Genomic DNA, 20,580 nt, shown 5'->3' with positions numbered 1-20,580 from the left:
TGTGCAGCTCAGACACGTACTGCCCAAACAGAGACACTGTAAGTGTTGACAGGCTGAGCTAGAGTTTGGTGTCTTCAAATAGAATAACAAGGTTACAGGGTTTATTCATTGTATTATACAACACAAAGCTGCACAATGAAATGTATCACCTATGTGATTTATGGGTTTGTTTAATAAATTCTAAATCAACATGTTAATGCTTATTTTTCATTTTCAGAAATAAGAACATACAGACAACATACAAAATGGACAAAACATTTTAACAACATTGGTTCCAAAGATAATTTACTGGTGAAAGCTGGCTGTCCTTTGGTGTTTGGCATCCCTGTCAGGTAATGACAGGACACAGACGAGGGCTACACCCTGTGGTTAAGCTTTCTCCATCACCACATCCAGGAATTTAAATGACCGGCGGATGATTGTGTGATTCAGTCTTAAGAGCTCTGTGGCCAATCCACCTGAAATCTGAGACGCATACATGAATACGTCATTTCTAAATTATGTGATTGTGTGTGAGAGACTTAAATGGGTGAAAACTGACAAGCATGATGCCTTTTATCCGAATTGACTGTATGATTATGCAAAGACATGCAAATATGGGGGAATATTCAATCAGAATCAATTTCCCCTCATGTTCTCTTGTAATGATCAGAACTGGTTTGACCTCAAGTGAACCATTATATTCTCAATGATGAGATGTATAAACGGGATGAGTATGGGTTGAGATGTGGTCAGAATTCATCTCCTCACTTTACATGTGATTTCCATTGCAGATGGCTGTGCATCATGCAAAGTAGCACCATATTTTTTTCCTAATCCACTCTAAGTGAACATGGAAAGATGTATCTGTGCATGTGAGAGGAGAGGAGAGGAGAGGAGAGGAGAGGAGAGGAGAGGCCATCAGGTCAACAGTACCAAACCTTCTCTAATAATCCAACTATAGAGCAGACCAGCAGGTTTTTTAAAGGACGATGTGTTTGTTGTTTTTTCTTGTTTTTCTGAGGGGAGAGGGGTGTGTATTGTGGTTGCTATGACACAACTACGCCACAGCACCCCCATGCAACAGGAAATGTTTTGACTTTTTCAAGTGACGAAGCCTCATGAGTGTGAGATGACTGGTGAGACGAAAGAACGGCTTGTCAGCACTCTGATGCTCATTATGTCCCACAGACATCAGGGCCTCCAAGTGGGACCTATTAGTGTGTGTGTGCGCGTACTGTAGGCCTTTACACCGCTGCACACACAGCTGCAAAACAATTCATTTCTTTTAAGGAATACGTCACCCGCAAAATGACCATTTCTAAATAAATCGGTGATGCTGTGTTGGCTTGAATTTGTGACAAAAACATGTTTTTCTCGCAATGTCTCGCACTAATTTATTGACCGACTGGGGACCACATTTAACAACAGCAAAACTATATCAAAACACCTGTTTACAAACTCTCACACAAAGCATGCAGTATAATCCAAGTCTTATTTATCCAGTCAGCTGCTCAGTTCTTCCCAAACACATGCAATTTCAATAAAACCTTTGTACTGGAGTCTAGTTTTGAAGAGGGCATGGATAAGTTTCACTTTCAGTTCAGTTTTAAATAGAAAGGTTCTAGCAGAAATGCATGTGTTTGGGAAGTACTGAGCAGACGACTGGATAAATGAGACTTGGATTATACTGCACTCCACTTTGTAAATGTATGTATGATATAGTTTTGCTGTTTATAGCAGTCCCCAGTGGATCAGTAAATCAATATTAAGTGTTTGCCATGGAGGCATATCTGACAAAATTTTCTTCACCAATTCAAGCTAACACAGCATTTAACCACAGTTCTGACTCCAACAACATCAGCTGTCAGTGAACACAAGGCTGAAACTAGTCATAGCATTGACTGGGACAAGGTAAAGTCATTAATCAGGACTTGGGGGACTACTGGAGAAAGATCAAGGAGGATATTTACCTTATTTATCTGGGTGCAAATAGCATTGTTGGCTACAGACACCTGGGTGCTGATAACATCCATCTGTTTTTGCTGGGTGTTGAATGAGAAGATTGATACCACTCTTATCTATGTTAAATATGAAGCTGCACCATTTAATAAAGACACCTCCTCCTCTCACTTTGCCCTTATATTAATCAAGCCCCATTCACAAGTCACATGATGACAATGCAGCCATCTCCATGACAACTGAGACAACTCCATCAGCTTATCAGGTGAGATGCAGTTGAAAACGTTAATGGGAAATATAGAGATTAGATAGAGTCTGATATTATAATGTTTTATTGCACTGAAGCTGGTCTCGTGTGATACAGGCTCCAGGTTTACCTGTTGGTTAAGATTAGTTTAAATTAACTCACGCTACACTTAAATCCAGTACAAGGTGACACATTACATTACTCAGAAACAAAACTGAGCCGCATCCTCCCATCAGTGTCTTCCACATGCGACTGTGCTGCTCTGCTAAAGGACCACTTATACATCTTTTCTAATTTTGCCAAACATGATATAACTTTTGGACTGCAATCTTGTGTGGTTCTCAAAAGCCTATTTCAGAGACATTCGTTCCAGCCACAACCTGGCCATCTTTGGTCGCTCTGCAGAGACTTTTGAGCTGCTCTCAGGAATGTGATTGCTAAGAAACGTATTCTCCTCACCTGGAAGTCTCCCACTCCACCCTGTTTTGTGCATTAACTCAAGGACATGTTGTCACTGAGTGCGATTACATGGACATGAACATCCAGTTTACAAGGCTTATCATGTTCTGGAAATGGTGTTTGCATGAGCAGAGAGAAAACAGGTTATTCATATTGCCTGTATATGTCTTGGTGTCTTTCAGAGTACTTCAGCTAGCTTATTCGGATTTCTCCTAAACTGAATACAGTGTGTATGCTCATAGGATACTCCAAAAACCTGACCATAAAAAGGTTATTCATGTCAATGCACTCTATTATACAAATGGAAAGACTGCATCTGCACGAATCCAGTACACAGAATAGATTTGAGAGAAATTGGGGACCTTCATATTAACAAAGTGGCAGCTGTCTGCATGTCTGTGAGGCAGAGCAGAAGAGGGGGCAGATGTTAGTCCTCCAGATGGCAGCAGAGTCATGAGGCAACCATCAGTAGGAGACAGAAACATGAGAGCTTTTGGCTGATGAAGAGACTTATAATGGGACCTCAAAGTCAAAGACAGCAGCTTTCATCTGTGTTTTCATGTGAGAGAGATGGTTTTAACTGCATGTTTACCTCATTTACAGACATTAATTTACAAAGGCAGACAAAGTGTTTTCAGTTTATTCGTTACATCTCAGACTGGGAAAACCGTTGCATATATATATTTTTTTATATATATATGTACTTTGTATATTTCTTTTAAATAATTTATTAATATTAAATTATTGGTCAGGCGCCCCGAGTGGTTGGGGGGGGTTCGGTGCCTTGCCCAAGGGCACCTCGGCAGTGGCACCAGGAGGTGAACTGGGTGAGCTGGCGCCTCTCCAGCCACCAGTCCACGTTGCCCTATATGTATTTTATTCATTAAACTAGAAACACTGAGAGAGCGCAGACCTCCGCCAAGCAGCTCGGATTTCCCGCCATTTTATTATATTATCCACTTCGCTTCAACCGATCACCGCCAAAATTTTATCATCTGTTCCTTGTCCCATTATCAACCTTTCCTGGAAATTCAAAATCCGTTCCGAACTTTTTGAGTTATTTTGCAGACAAACAAACAGACAAACAGACCAACGCCGGCGAAAACATAACCTGCATTGGCGGAGGTAAAAAACCTGAGTGTGTGTGTGTTTGGGTGCTTTAAAAGAAGTGAGCATATTGGAGGCAGGGAGGGTTAAATAGGAAATGTAGGACCCAGTGTTTTTGCAGCTTGACATATATCAGAGTCTTAAAGGGACAGTTCACCCAAAAACAAAAATACCTGTAACATAACATAACATAACATAACATAACATAACATAACATAACATAACAAGGGGGGAACAAGGGGGGAACTGCAATATGAAGTTACAGTAAAAGAGTGAGGATACAAAGCATGTGATGTACAAGGACTCAAATATCAACTTAGAAAAAGCAATGTATGGCAAATATAAAATACAATATATGCCTGCAGAGAAAAAACTGAGAGAAAGAGAGACAGAGTACAGATGGAGAGTGAGAAACTCAAAAGAGAGACACAGAAACATTGTTCGACATGATACACAGGTTACGGTAAGCAGTAGTACATTGTTTAGCTTCTGTGCCAGTAAATATGGTTTGTCAAAGACGCTAGCAATGGGGCGCTGAGTGGTTCACCTGGTAGAGCAGGCGCCCCATGCACAAAGGCTACATCCTGGCTGCAGTGGCCGCAGGTTTGATTTTAACCTGCAACCCTTTGCTGCATGTTATCCCCTCTCTCTCCCCTTTCATGCTCCCACTGTCCTATCAAATACAGATCTGTGATGATGAACGTGATGACTTGAATTGCTGTATTTTTAAATAATGAATCATTCTAGAATTATTGGTGTGAATTTGTAGGGGAGTGCATCGACACAGAAAATAATAAAGACTTAAAAATGACTTTTTACTCTGTATTGCCTGTATTAATATTACTTTGTATTATCCTAAGTGCTATATCGTAGGCAACTGGACTTCAGTTTTAACAGACCGGTGCAGAGTCACAGGCCTTAAACTCTGTGTGGGTGTGAACCCTTACAGAGTCGTTGAGGTCACATGTGAGTCGTTGACCCACCTGGGCATCATGTGTGTCATTAGGGTTAGGTGGGTCCAGGTGAGAACGTGTGTTAAGTCATCTTGGGAGGGATACCAAGACTGCATTGTAGGTGGGTGATAAGTAGTGTCGTAGGCCACCTCCTCTGTTTCACGATGGTCGTTCCAGTTTGACGTAGATGGCTTCTTTCATGCCCTCTTTCAAACCATCTGTCTTCTCTGGCTAAGATGTGAATGAGTGTCCCTTTTCCTTCAGATGTAATGGACAGCCGAGTCTCCTGTGTTGTGCCATGCACTTGTGGAGTGCTTGTACTTTGTATTATCTTACATTTTCATTTAAAATAACATGACACGAAAGAAGCAAGGACAAGTTTTGGAGTAAAAGTATTTTTATCATGCAGCAGAGGGGATATTTTTTCATCCATATGGTTGGAGGAGTCTTGGAGGATTCTAGAGATAAATTCATGACCTTTTGGGTTTTTTCAAGAACAGAGGTTGTTTATTTTTTAATACAGACGTGATTCAGATATAATGGTTCTGCACTAGATACACAAACTGGAGCTTAGATATATCAGTGCCAGTAGTTGACCAGTATCCAGACGACCCAAATCCCAACTGGTCCTGAACACAGTGATGAATTACAGTCTCTGATGAATCTTCAGAAGAGATTAAATGTCATGATTTGCTCCGGGCGCCTGAGAAGAGTTACAGTAAATGTCTGTGTCGTCAACATGATCCTATTAGCACATGATGTACTATATAATTATGTATGTGAGCAAAGAAAAATGTGCATTGTGGCTTTGATGTTTTCTCTCTCCTTCCGTTGCACAATCTCTGAATCCCACATCGTTGTTGCGACTGGATGCACCAGTGGGTTTCAGAAAAGTAAGGCTGTTTTGTCAGACGTGTTAAGAGGGCGGCTATTATATTGTGTGTGGCCCCTCTCCATTCAAACAGCTGCTCGGGCTCCAACAAGATGACCTCATTTCCTTGCAGCCTTGGGGCTTTGCTACATATAGTGAAGAGGAAAGAGCTTCATTGTTAGCTGTGTCTGTTTTTTATTATATATTTATTCCTCATGCTCATAGAGTGATGGATGGCAACTTTTGAATGATGGTGTTCTTCTCTCTGTGAAGACACTTTTAGATATTTTTCAGGACCTATGGTGTGAAACATGGCCAAAAAACAAAGGAGGTTAGAAATGTGTGTGAATAAGAAGAAAAAGACTGATGAGAGAGGTGAAGGGAGGGTGTATGTGTGTGTAAGGGGTGATGGCTTTTATCACTTATGGTGCTTTGCAATAATATACACTGCATGCCCTGCAGCGGTGCATCCTTTATGGTTTCTGTCTGTCCTCCTTTTAACCCTGAACTCTTTCATTTCAGCCAGTGAATGTTCACTGTAGCCTGTAAGACAGTCTGTGTTTGGCTTTTGAACGTAGGTCAGCCTGTGAAAAACATATTCAATGTGACACAATAAAACAAAGGATTTGATGACTTATAACCAGCCCATTCACATGCAGACAGTCAGTGCTTGTGCAAGGAAGCCCTAGTGTGATGTTAAGTTTAAGTTTATTTACTTTATTAATCCCCCTGAGGAGAAATTCAGTGTTTTCACTCTTGCTTGTCAATTACACACAGGTCCGAAAGACACACACGGTTGGGGGGTTCGGTGCCTTGCTCAAGGGCACCTCAGCAGTGCCCAGGAGGTGAACTGGCCCCTCTCCAGCCACCAGTCCACACTCCATATTTTGGTCCGGACGGGGACTCGAACAGGCGACTCTCCGGTTCCCAACCCAAGTCCCTATGGACTGAGCTACTGCCGCCTCCTGCCGTTACCATGCAAAGCAATCCCCGGTGGCCAGCAAGGACTCGACATGACTTTACAAACCTTACAGATTATACTTGAAATGTCAAGCTTTAAATCCACACAGATCATTCATCACCCAGTGGAAGCTTTATATTAAAAACAACCTCTTATGTTTTTAATGTCACTTGGAATCAGAAGAACCATTAAGTATGCCACTGTACACATGTAGTCTATCTAGAGTATCTCTTTCTCCTGTCAATGCTAACCAGGTTACAAAAACAGGGACTCTTTTAGCAGACAGAGTTTGCTTATTCACTGTCTGCACAGTAAATATTGAGCTATAGCCAGCAGATGTTAGCTTAGCTTGGCTCAAAGACTAGGAACAGAGGTAAAACCCAGCCTAGCTCTGTCTAAATAACATTATCCACCTCCACCCCAGACAACCTATTCTGAAGGGGAAGCCATTAACAGCTTCAGTTCCCATCTATGCTCTCATCAAAGCCACCAGACTCCATTGAGAAAAACAGTCATTTTAGCTCACTGAACACAGGAGCTGCTGGTCTACTGCTGCCTTGATCTGTTGGTTAGTTGGTGTTATTGTGTGACTTTGGTGACCTTACAAGGTGCCACCTGCTACTCAGTAACCATTCACTTGCTCCCAGCCAATGGGAGCAATTGGGGGTTCAGTATCTTTTCCAAGGATGCTTCGACATGTGGACTGGAGGAGCTAGAGATTGAACTGCCGATCTTCCGATTGGTGGACACACTGCTCTGCCTCTGAGCCACAGCCACCCTGCTGTATGCAATATACTGTCTATGGATGAATATCTTATACAAACCCATTTTAAAACATCCCTTAAAGCTCCGCTAACCTGCTGGCTGTGATTTCTTTGTTTGTGCCTTTTCTGCATTAATTTAAGGTGGAAATGTCTTTAATTGTCAAAATAAAAGTCTTCTCTGACTTGCACGTTTTTATTGGGGAGACAAACACACATGTTCTACACCGTGTGTGGAAGTGGCTGGCTATCTCATGTCAGCAAATAAGTACATTTCCCAAATTGTCCAACTATTCCCTACCACTCATATTGCTTATCGTTATTACCAGATCCTAATTTAATCTCTATTGTAAGGTCTGTGCTATCATTCATTATCAAGCTACTACTATACTGCTAATAACTATTTGTTTTATAGATATTTATGATTACTACAAATAATAACACATGACAAAGTGTCTTAGTAATTGTAAAAAAGAGCTCCTGAGAGATAGGAAACCAAAGATGCAGGACACACATATGTGGAGACACACAGCCCGAGCCTCACATTGATTTGTGTTCATGACAAATGATGAACCTGCAGAAGAGAAGCTCATAGATGCACCAGCGCAGTTTCCTACGACATAACTGCAGCCACATCAAATAATATTGATGTAATATTTAATTACTGTAATTGCACAGAATATAACTTGCACACACACGTCACACGTCTACTATGTTACAACCAAGCAAATCAACTGACAGACCAGTGCTGATGTGATCAACGTGCCTTAAGTCTGCACCAGGACAAGCACAATGAATCATCTAATATTTCCTCATATCAAACCATCGGGCCTGTTTGATGACATGCTCCTCGTTTCATTTGCAATAATATTTCGTGGAAGAGGGTCCATTATTCTTTGTGGTAATTCCATCAAAGTAAGGTCATCCACCAACTGGGGCAGACTGCGTCACAGGTTTGGTTAAAAGGTCAAAACAACAGAGTCTTAAAGGTTAACGTCCTGCAGCAACAGAATAACAGTGCAACCCCTTTTCCCTTTGTCCTCTTTTTAATAGCGCTTTACCATTTTATGTCATGCCACAGCCACTCAAACTTCTCTCCACATCATCGCCTACAGCTTTTATAACGCAGGAGAATATGTTGCGTTTGTGTGGCAGCGCTTTCCATGGTCCTGAAACAAGCATATGTCTCTGTCTCCGTCTGTCCCTTGTTTATTCAAATTTGCAACCCTAGCTCAAGGGATACAACGCAACTAATAGCCCTCATAACCCCTCCCTGCTGTCAGTCTGTCTTTCTGTCCCTAACACACACACACACACATGCACACACATGCACACATACACACACACACACACACACACTGGTTCTTGTCAGAGGAGGGGCATCATCAATGTTGGATTACCTTCTGCTTCTCTCTCTGCTCCAGTGAGTCGACAGAGGTGAGGGTAACATGGACCAAACTAAAACAGCTCATCCGTGTCATTTCCAGCAGACAAGGTAAGATAACCTTTCTCTGTGGGTTTGTACCAAACTGCTGCAGGCAAGGACAGTAACTTAGAAAATACCCTAACTTATGGAGCAGCTACTTGAACAGATTACAATATCTTTAAACAGAGATATATGAAGTAAATTTCAGCACCTATGAAGCCAAAAAATCTTTTTCTTTTATCTGCTTCCTGATGCTGTAAAGCAGTAAAAGCTTGATTTAAACAATGCTAAATCAAATAAGACAAATATTACAAAATGATGCTTTTTAGAGATATGAAGCAACATTATTGGCACATTAAAATATTGATTGCAATATTGATTAAAATGTCATTACGAACTGACAGACAAAAGGAAAATTCCAGGAATATAATCTGATACGTTAGCCTATATATTGACTGAAATTTTACCCTCCACATGCAGTTTCAGCTTCCTGAGGAGGCTTCTGATAATAATGTAGAGTAGGACTGGATTTTATTGTTCCCCTGCGGCTGTTTTAGAAATGTTTATCTTCATTTCTGTGCTGAGCTAAAAGGTTTTAATCAGCCACCAGCATCAGATCCAGACTCTGGATTCCCCGGTCTCCCTGCTCCTGAGGAATCCCCCTGGTTTCACTCCAATATGTTTGTGTTTAAGAGGGAAATTAGATTTCGGAGAGCTCCTCCCTAAAACTGTAAGCCTGCAAGATGAAATCATTTTTTAAAAAGTCTTTTATTAAATCATTAACTCTCCTACTCCTGTCCCCTGAGAGGGACTCCCTCAGTCACCTCTCTCTTTTTTTTAATACAGTTTTTAAAAATGATTTTCATCTACTCCGTCCTTCGTGTGTTGTCTCCTCTGCACGTTATCATTTCAGATTTATTTTCTAGTCCTTGCCACCCTGGTCACTCTGTTTTTTTCTCCCCTCTACACTTTTTTTTTCATTCTGGCTCAGTTGCAGCACTGCCTTGAACATTAAGTGGTTTTCTCTTCTCTCTGTTACACTGCTGTGCGAGGCCAAAGCTCAGCTTGATGTGAAATTTCCCACTCCTCAGATTCAGGACACACTTCTCTGAAAGAACAACAAACCTGCTTACAGTAATGAGTGCAATAATACCAGGAACCTTTGCTTTAAAATTAAAAAACAACTTCAAATCTGTCAGATGTTGCTTTTACAAATTAAACAGTGTTTAAACCTCAAACAATGCCTGAAACTAAGTGTATGTGCTGCACTTTTCTAGGTCATTTCATCTCATATGCATGCATATTATGTATTTCCATGCTTTGCAAATGCTGGTTGAGTTGAAATCCCATCTGTACAAACATCCAGAATGATGTCACATATTTCCCGTCAGAAGCATATTTGTCCTGAAAACATATAAAATACATTTATGAGATAGAAATCCCTTTTACGCTGAAATAATAAAACACAAGACTTTGATCCCTGCAGTCGTTAAATGCTGCTTGTGATGAAACTGTGTGCTCTGTGTAACGTCAACTTGTCTCTGCAAACAAGCCCCTTGATTCACCATCTCATCTGCACGTAACTACCCACTCTGCAACTGACTGTCGTGTCGTTCATGATATCAAAGACAGTACAGACTTTTTGAAGCCGAGCCCACCCTGCCAGATGAGTATATCGTAGGAGCATATTACCGGTACAGCTGTTGTAGGCAGCATCTGCTGGATCTAATTACTCTGTTTCTGTGCCTGTCAGAGAAATACTGTTTGCCTCTGTGACTCTCTCCAGTAGCCCTGGATCACAATTAAGGAGGTCCAGTAATGTAGGTCTTATTAGTGTGAATGAAGGGAAGAAGTGAGGACAGGCTTGTGAGCAGGTAGTCATCTCCAGCTCTGTTACTAACCAATTCCACATCACATAGAAACATCTTCACACAAGCTTATTAGACAGCTTGTTACTATAGGTGGTGCAAATTTACTCAGCAAACTGGTGAGGCAAGGCACATTTAAAGACCCCAAATCAGTATCAGACTATTATTAATATTCAGTTTCACTGGGAAATACATCGCAGTACAGTAGCTAAAGATCAAGCCCCAAGGAAGTGTGCAGGATTTTAAGCTAATTTTCGTGGTGGCCAAACGGTGGAATTATAATGCCTGGGTTTGTCACATGATGCCATTGGGCCCTAAAACACCCCTTTTCACAGACTTACATTGTGAAACGTCTGTAATTCAGTGGATACTTCCTTTTTTGAGCATCACAACCCAGCAAAATGACTCATTTCACTATTGGGGTTTGATCCACTTGGTTCAATAACATTTCAAATGTCTAGAATACCGCAAGATCAATTAATTTCATCCCTATTTTAGCGAAGGGCTTAAGTGGAAATGAGCCACTCAGCTCACTAAAGTCTGTAACATGCTTGCTTTATGGGCCCCAAAATGCCAAGGATCTGGGGAAGGGCTGAACTTTTTTGGCTCCATGCACCAATGAGCAACTTTCATGAGAATAAACAGAGCCCTGCCTCGAACGCTGTATCCAGTTCTCTTAATATATCCATACTAAAAACTTTCTAACTTCTGTTTCATGGGGACTTTATGGCTGATTCAGAGTGCTCTACATAAGACATAAAGGCAGATGTAAAACAAACACAAAGCTGCATAAAATAAAATGGCATATATTAAAAAACACATAAATATGATTCAAAAGGATTAAAACAAAGTACTATAGATTATAATAAGCTCAGATAGAATGAAACGGATTAAACAGTAGAATAAAAGTGTGATGCTCAGCTGTCACAGAAAACGTCCTTAAAGGTTTGTAGTTTCAGTCAAGTAGGAAAACGTAGTGAGAGTTACCTCATAATTAGCTGTGACTGCAACGTCACTGTGTAGGTTCGTTCTCACTACTCTTATAATGCTGATTTCAGCCACAGCAGGCAACTGTTTTTCAGTGAAAAAGAAACCTCTAAAGGGCGTCGGTGGCTTAGTGGTAGAGCAGGCGCCCCATGTACAAGGCTGAAGTCAGAATGCCACAAAAGCTAAGCAATGTACTGCTGTGGAGGGGGTTAAGCAGCAAAACATATTTCAGCCACTTAAATAATCAACATCAGTTTAAGCGTACACTGTCTTTAGAATATTTGTCCCTTTACCTGTGTAACCTTGCCGTCAGACAGCCCTTACAGGCAGAGAACTGAAGCCATGTTAAATGCTTTCTTTAAAGCTACCAGACTACTTTGACAAACTCAGTAATTTTACCTCACAGAACACAGGCACTGCTGGTCTGCTGCCAGGGAGTTGCTGGCAGTAGACCAGCAACTCCCTTGTTCAGCAAGCTAACATAACTGTTTTTGTCAAAGGAGTCTGGTGATTTTGATCAAAACATAGATAGATACAATGGCTTCAATTTCCCTTCAGAAATGGCTGTATGATGGCAAGGATAAGCACTTCATAAAACCTCACTTCAATAAATCCGATTTTGATAGGACCTTTGACAAGACATAGACACGTCTTTCCCACTGCTTAGGAGGACACTGCATTGACTCACATCAACGTACCTTACGCCAGCTACATGCCTTCCTGCAACCCTAAACCTAACCTGAGGCAGAAACCAAATCCTAACCCTAAAAAAGTGTTGCCAACTCTTTTACAATGAAATTAGCTGGCACCAGCTCCACAAGTCACTAAAGTTGCCAGTTGATATCGTTTACTCATTTTCACATTGTCGATGTCATCACATATTGATAGAAGCATTAAACCTGAAAGCTATAGCCTTAATACTATAGTGCACCACTTTCTTACACTTTAAATCCAGAGAGCAAGAGTGTCAAAAACGGCATCTCCTCTCCTCCCTACTGCACGACACAAGAGGAGAGAAGGGGAGGTACCCTGTGCTGAAGGCAGAAGTGCTGTGGACTGCGATCACTCTGAGCAGCATGCATGGAAATAAATTACAATATAAAATGTTGCTGTCTTTTTTCCCTGATGGTCTGAATAAGTTGCTAAAGTTGCTAAATCTAGCGAGCAAGTTGCCATGGTAAAATGAGATACTTTACCTTATGGGGACCTGTGTTTTATCCCATAATGATAGGCGAGTCCTTTTAATGCGACCATGTGAACCAAATATGGTTTGACCCCACAGCATGATTAAAGGAGCTCTATACAATATTCAGATTGTATCTATGATTCAGAGGTTGTCTGTACATGGCTCTCAACATGGAGATGGCTGAGCCAGCAGCTAGCAGCTAATAGTGCTAATAACGGCAACAGTGCCTAGACAGCTAATGATGTTAACCTGGGGCATAACCAGAGGGTGTATGCTATGTGTCCGCAATGATGCCATCCCGATATCAGCAGTAACCGGCATTAGCTAGTAAGCTGAATAGTGCACTAACATGCAATTGTGGCTGGACCATCTACCACACCAAACCACAGAGAAACTCAGTTTAGGGGCCGTACACATGCCATGTCTTTAACCGCTTGGAAAACCCAAGGTCAGGCTCTGAGTGCTCCTCTTGTGCCTTTTCTGTGCCAGATTTCAAGAGCACGGCGGCCGGTTGCATCTGAGGTTGCTAAGCAATCTCAACAAGCACCATATCATAGCCTGTCTACCTGAAATCCATATTTTAGAGCTGATTTTTTTCCAGGCGCTGTTTGTGTGTAGGCCTGTTGTCTGTGGCAGCCCTGCACTAAAATGATCAACTTCCCCTTCATATTTATAGCAGGCTGATATTTATGGAAGACAAGAAAGATGTATGTCAGCTGTGATTGGTTGTTCCTCTTCACATGACAGGTGGTGCACGCTGCTGCGTTCCAAAAGTTGAACTCAGTTTATCTCAGGGTGCAGCCATTGCACCCTGAAAAACAGGCGCTCGGGAAGGCATGCGCACTGCAATGGCATCGCTCTGGCGTTTGGGTACGCCTGCCGCGCTTCTATATTGAATTCAATGAATTAAAGGGCACAGAAATTGCGGCATGTGTACAGCCCCTTACATCAAACACAAACATAGCATGACTTTATTCTCTGCTCAGGACGCCATTACTCCACGATGTTTTTACATAGCAAATAGTGGTTTGCTGCTATGTTAGTGCTCTTAATATCACACAGAGCTCCTTTAATGAAAGTCCAAACACATACCCTAACCCTAATACTAATTTTAACCTAACTCCACTTCTTATATAAACACATATTTAACTCAATAACACACGTAACTCACTATGAGACCAAAACATCCTCACAACTCAAACCTAATAGTCACAGGCTGTCAAAACAAGGTCCTGAGAATTGCAGCTAAACTAAGCACACACACAGACAGACACAGACACAGACACAGACACACACACACACACACACACACACACACACACACATACACACAGACACCAGCTCTTTCTCATCTGTGACAGAAAAGGCCCAGAATGGGTCTTTGATGAGTAAGTGATAGAGTTAGAGATGCTGTAATGAAGTTTCATCTGGCTGTAAGAGCAGGAAGGAAACATCTCTCAGGTACAGTATGATGTTATCGTGTGGCCTAATGGAGTCACTTACAGGGTTTTAGCAGTATGCAACAACCTTCACAGTCTCACCTAAGTGTCTTTACATTGATTTTCTGATCAGAATACATCAGTTAATCACATTGCTATGCTGTGTATGTTGTAGGTCTATTCCTGATGTTTTTGTTTTCTAGTAACCATGATGATACTTTGTCTTAATTGTGGTATATTGCTGTCTGTTTGCTTGCTTAGGGCCATTTTGAATACACAGCCTACTATAAATACAAGAGAGCAAGTGTCCCCATATGCACATCATATATTGTTTAGTAGATGTTTTTATCCAAAGCACGATAAGTGCCTGGGTTTTTAGTGTAGGCAGTGGAAATGTGTTTCACTGAAACAGTCTCTTGTAACTCACAGACTCTGCCCTGTCTTGACCTTAAAACCCCGACTGTGAATGGGGTTTATTTGGACATCTGTCTCAAAGAGCAAACTTGTAAGCACACGTAGACACTTCTCAAATGAAAATCCAATTTTCAGACCAGGCAGTACCTATAGCATAACGAGGAGCAGAGATGCTGTTATGAGATTACTCCTCTAAGCCTGCAGGATCAAGATCACAGCTTGACATTTTTGAATGGGCTCTCACGTGCAGATTAGATACTCTCAAAGGGCAATGTGTGATTTTCAAGGCCGAACGGGAAATTCAAATTAACTCTCTTGAGGTGTAGGTGGCCTTGTTACATGATCCTGTTCAACCTGTCAGGTCAGATTTGATCAGAGTTAAGACTTCCAGGTCACTCAAGATTAGCAAAGAACAACCCCATCGCCAGAAAAATACAAACCATGGATATGCAACACGTGTCTGAAAACTGTGCATATGTCAAATGTGCACATTATTATGTGGTAGATACGTTAAAATTGTATGCTTCAACAACGCCGTGGCTAATGTGTGAGTAGGTTTAGGAACAAATACCACTTGGCTATGGTGAGGAAAAGTTGGGAAATGCAGCCATGTCTCGTTAAAAAAAACAACCATTTTTCAGGCCACTATCCCGGCAGCTGAAGCTCGATGTCTACGTTAAAAACAGACTCTTTTCATGCCCAATAAATTGCTGAAAAAACAGCAATGGGTCACCACAAAACATCCAGCTTAAAGAGCCCCTGGAAACGCAGCAGTGACTCACTGAGTTACAACCAGGTTAGTTGTATGCTGGTCGTGAGCAGTGGTCTGCAGCTTGTCAGGCATCTCGCCTTGCTGTCACGCCATCCACCATGCCCTCCACCTCCAAATGACAAAGCCAGCTTATATATTATCTCACTCTAGAAACATTGGTATGATACATATTAAAAATAAAAATGTAGCATATTCATGGTTCAATGCCAACATTTCCTCTGGCAACTGGGCTGGCAAAGAAACCATTCATATGAATATAGAAATACCTCAAACCAGATATCAGAAACAAAAATGGTTTAAAAAATCCCCTTATCTAAGTGTCATTTAATACCATGTAGGGCCGCTGGCATACTGTTCAAAATAAACAGAGTATGGCCCACTACACAATATTGGCTAATCAAGCAAGATCACTTGGCATTTTTTTGTGTTCACCTCACACTGGCAGGACTATGATACAGTTTGTAGACTTGCACCAAGAAGAAACTACGCAGGCAGAGCTGATGTGTTGTTTTAAACAGACGATAAATAAGGAAAACGGACGATTAGCTAATAGCAGACATTTTCTGTTAGGTAGCAGACATGGCCACAGCAAAGAAGCATTGCTGCTTTCAGGATCTGTGGAAATATGAGTACTTTTTGATGAAAGATGAAACACTTGCATTTGTCTCATTTGTATGGGACTTTTTAATAACCCATAATTTGGCCCTCATTCAGAAAGATTGGACTCCCCTAATATAGGTCAAATCACATCTACAAGTACCACAGCAGCTGATTTAACATTGTAGGATAACACCCACTGTCCAGACTCCAACCCCTCTAATGTGTTGTTCCTGATAGGAGTAAGTGGGGCACTGCTGTATTTTCTAAACACAGCTGCTACAGCGTTTATTTGCTCACCTGTCCATCGTCCACACCTGCACCAAGCCAGGAGCTCAAAAACACTCAAACACCTGCAAACTGTTTACTGAAAGTTAGGCATGATTTTGCATCTGTAGCAGTGCAGACAGAAAAAAGCAAACACAACAGGAACAAGCTGCCATCACAAAAAGGCAGAAATAGTAGCAAAGAGGCTGATCACTCCACAATGTTTGTGTTTATCAGGTGTTGTACAGACATGATTGGAGCCTGAAGCATCTGTGAGCAGGATATCCAAAACCAGACAGAATGGAGACTCTGAATTTCTCCCACGCCACCAACATCAGCAGTGGCGATAACACCAGCCTCTTCTCTGGGAGCCCGTACTCAACAGTGGAGATTGTACTCATCATCCTGGTGGCTGGATCTCTGAGTCTGATCACCGTCATCGGAAACATCCTGGTCATGCTCTCTATAAAGGTTTGGGTTTTCTTATTTTGATCATTTCAGATAGAGGGACACATTGGAAAATACACCCAGACGTAGAGATAAGAAAACAGCATGTGCACCTGTGTGTAGAGTGGTAATCTAATAGAAATGAGACAACACACATCACCTCGCACCAAAAAAGATTAGCATCTGACAGCCTGCTCCGTGTTGTGTCTCTAAAGGTAAACAGGAACCTGCAGACTGTCAACAACTACTTCCTATTCAGCCTGGCCTGTGCAGACCTCATTATTGGCGTCTGCTCCATGAACCTCTACACTGTCTACATTGTGATTGGCTACTGGCCCCTGGGAGCGGTGGTGTGTGACCTGTGGTTGGCTGTCGATTATGTTGTCAGCAACGCCTCAGTCATGAACCTGCTCATCATTAGTTTTGACCGTTACTTCTGTGTCACCAAACCGCTCAGCTACCCAGCACGCCGCAGCACCAAGATGGCGGGTCTGATGATCGCTGCAGCCTGGGTGTTGTCCTTCATCCTGTGGGCTCCAGCCATTTTGTTCTGGCAGTTCATTGTTGGTGGGAGAACCGTGCCGCCAGGTGAGTGCTACATCCAGTTCTTCTCAAACCCTGCGGTGACGTTTGGGACAGCCATAGCAGCTTTTTACCTGCCAGTGGCCATCATGATCCACCTCTACTGGCGCATCTCCAAGGCCAGCCGCAGCCGCATGAGGAAGGACAGCAGGAAGACCTCAGGTACCAGTCTGGGAGAAGGCCCCTCTCACAGCCAGGACGATGGATGTGAGAGCCAGAACAACTGCACCACAGCAAAAGAGGCCAAGGTGGAGGCTGGAGATGGGAAGGAGAAGGAAATGTTGCAGCAGCAGAACGGAAACGGGCCATGTCAGGAAGAAAGGACTGAGCTGGTGGACTCCACAGCAGACAGCATCCAGGCGTCAACATCTAAGGATGCTGCGATCCCTGCATCATCACAGAAAGGCTCAGATGGTGGGAATAAGACAAGTCAAACACAGCCACCTTCTCCAGGAAACTCAGCCGCTGACAGACAAAGTCTGGCCACAAGGACGCTGTTCAAGGTAAATTTGATTACTTAGGAAAAGCTCGTACTGTATGGTTCAGATGGCTAAAAAAAACCCCACAAATTAGCAATCACAGATTTGACCAGATTTACAGCTAGAACTGCTGTAAGGTTTTGTACAGACATCCATTGTCCCTTGAGGATGAAGCCTATGTGTATCTGTTCAACCAACTAAATTATTTGTATCATTATGGGTGGGGGCTAACCAAAAGTTGTTAATTTAAGCCAGACACTGATGTGAGTTGATCAGAAGTTGCGATAGACTTGCCATATTATTTATTAGAAAACTATTCACAACAATGTCAGTATTGAGTTTTAGATACACAGCTTCATTACGAGTAACGAGTATGGATATTGACACATTTTACCCGAACACACTCAGATACTCGAACTCATAAAGAGTGCATTATCCGTACCACATATTCATGTCATCAAAGTATTTGGCTCAACTCTACTAATGACTTCAGTGATCTCCTGACCCTCTTGCACCACCATGAGGTTCACATTTGTGTTTTTTAGTGAAATGTCTCGACAAATATTGGGTGGATTGCCATAATATTTGATTCAGACATTCATGTTCCTATTAGCATGTTCTCCCCGTGTCAGTGTGGGTTTTCTACGGGTACTCCGGCTTCCTCCCACAGTCCAAAGACATCCAGGTTAACTGGTGACTCTAAATTGTCCATAGGTGAGAATGTGAGTGTGAATGGTTGTCTGTCTCTATGTGTTAGCCCTGTGATAGTCTGGCAACCTGTCCAGGGTGTACCCCGCCTCTCTCCCAATGTCAGCTGGGATAGGTTCCTGCCTCCCCGTGACCGCCAACGGGATAAGCGGTTACGGAAAATGAATGATCATTGAACTGTTTTTTTTTCTTTTTTTTCCATTTTTGTGTCCCTGCAACACATTCTCACTCCGACCTCAGAGGTTTGTTCATGGACAACATACGACATGCAAGGCACCCTGGGTGCATTGGTTGTTGACGTTCTGGGACACCATGTCAAGTTCAGCCTGTTACATGCGTTGTCTTCTTTCAAAATAAATGTACTACGTCAGCACAACAACCTGAATTGGTGATTTTTTTCTCCAACAACTAATGCACGTGGTTGGGTTTAGGCAACAAAAACACATGGTTAGGTTTAGGAGATAAGAACAGGGTTTGGCTTTATAGTCTTACGGGACACAAACACCACTCTCCCGGGTGAAAGTCGGTGGTTGTTGGACCCATCCACCACCTCTCCCACTGGCCCTACTTGGACTTTCACCACCTTAACTTTCGTTCTTGTCCCGCCACGTTTCCCCCTTACGCTGCCAGGTGCTGTTAAACTATAATGGCAACCGGCCACGTATCATGCCAGCTTTAAAGGACGACTTTTTTCGTCAGTGTCTGATGCTGCTAGCAGCTACTGCTCACCGCTGTTATTATGTGTGTTGTGCTAACGTTAGCAACTGTTAGCTGCTGAACATAAGGCTATCACCACTTGGCAGCTTTTTTAGCTTGGGGCCAGTTTGTTTTGCGCTTCGGGGCGAGCTGCCAAAATTCTATTCACAGGTTGTTTCACTGCCCCCAAATTGCCCCCAAAAATCAACTAGTTTTACTTTAAAAACTTTAAACTTAAAAATGTTTTCCTCTTCTGCTCCGATTTTTCCAGGTGACAAAGCAGACTGCTGTGGCAAAGTGGAAAAGGAAGGGCATTTCTTCCAGGGAGAAAAAGGTGACGCGCACCATCATGGCCATCCTGGTTGCTTTTGTCGTCACGTGGACACCGTACAACGTGATGGTCCTGATCAACACCTTTTGTTCCATCTGCATCCCAAATTCCCTCTGGACCATCGGCTACTGGCTTTGCTACATCAACAGCACCATCAACCCGGCCTGCTACGCCCTCTGCAACGTCACCTTCAAAAACACCTTCAAGCACCTGCTCCTGTGCCAGTACAAGAACATACGTACAGCACGATGAGGGCAAACACACTGACTCATGTTTGTGATGGAGTCAAAATAATGTGATAAATCTTGTAAACTAATGTACATGCCACAAATACTTGAGTAAACATATTGTTAAAATATAGACTAGGTGTGTATTCAGTAGATCTTATTCAAACTGCAAGGAAACTGCTTTACATTTAAAATGTACCACACACTTAACTTTTAATGTTTTTAAAACACATGCCATTGTATCATAAAGACAATGCATTTTGGTGGGAATGTGGTTAATTGTGAAAATGTACATTTGACTGAGTGTCAGTTGGGGTTTTATTTTGACAGGATGTTTTCCTCTTTGCTCCTCTTACACAAGCTTGTGCAGTGTGTTGTTTGATATGCAACCGTTTTTTTTACCCTGACAGTAAAACTGTGGTTAATGTGATGGTTCTGTGACAAAAAAGTGATTTCTAAGTCTGGTAAAAGAAGAAGATAACATACTCTAGAAATATACAATGTATCATTGACATAAAAAAATATTTAGGCGGACATGGAGCTGTGAAACTAAAAATAATAAAATAAAGGAGTATTAGCAGATGTAAACTGATGAGCCCAAATGTGACATTTGTCCATATCTTCCCCTCTGTCATGTTATTAATACATGCTTTCCACAAATAAAAGAGGTAATCACAGAAAGTTTAGTGTCAGTTTTCTTTGTTAGGACCTCATATGTGCTCAGAAATTAAATGGGTTAGAAGAGTAAATGCACAGAGCCTGATTTATTGGCTCCACCATCACATCAGGCTTTCGCTGGGCATCACAGCTTTTGCCCAATCTCTGCTGGACTGCTGCCTGACAGGAGGAATTAT

The 20,580-nt window shown here is 42.1% G+C and overlaps 1 protein-coding gene across 1 annotated transcript; it reads left to right on the top strand.

Annotated features, from left to right (window-relative positions):
* Window positions 1-8,670: 8,670 nt before the first annotated feature.
* Window positions 8,671-20,397, top strand: LOC126407916 (muscarinic acetylcholine receptor M2-like). Its single transcript, XM_050073189.1, has 4 exons — window positions 8,671-8,795; window positions 16,494-16,727; window positions 16,919-17,788; window positions 19,440-20,397. Exons 2-4 carry the CDS (start codon window positions 16,557-16,559, stop codon window positions 19,749-19,751), a joined length of 1,353 nt encoding a protein of 450 aa, XP_049929146.1. The 5' UTR covers window positions 8,671-8,795; window positions 16,494-16,556; the 3' UTR covers window positions 19,752-20,397.
* Window positions 20,398-20,580: the final 183 nt, after the last annotated feature.

The sequence above is a fragment of the Epinephelus moara genome, chromosome 20, assembly GCF_006386435.1.
Source record: "Epinephelus moara isolate mb chromosome 20, YSFRI_EMoa_1.0, whole genome shotgun sequence".
Lineage (NCBI taxonomy): Eukaryota > Metazoa > Chordata > Actinopteri > Perciformes > Serranidae > Epinephelus > Epinephelus moara.
This window is presented reverse-complemented; position numbering and strand designations above follow the sequence as displayed.

Coding starts and splice junctions, on each gene's coding strand:
- LOC126407916 (XM_050073189.1), top strand. CDS start 16,557: ATGGAGACTCTGAATTTCTCCCACGCCACCAACATCAGCAGTGGCGAT. Junction 16,728..16,918: donor TGGTCATGCTCTCTATAAAG/GTTTGGGTTTTC, acceptor GTGTCTCTAAAG/GTAAACAGGAACCTGCAGAC. Junction 17,789..19,439: donor CCACAAGGACGCTGTTCAAG/GTAAATTTGATT, acceptor CGATTTTTCCAG/GTGACAAAGCAGACTGCTGT.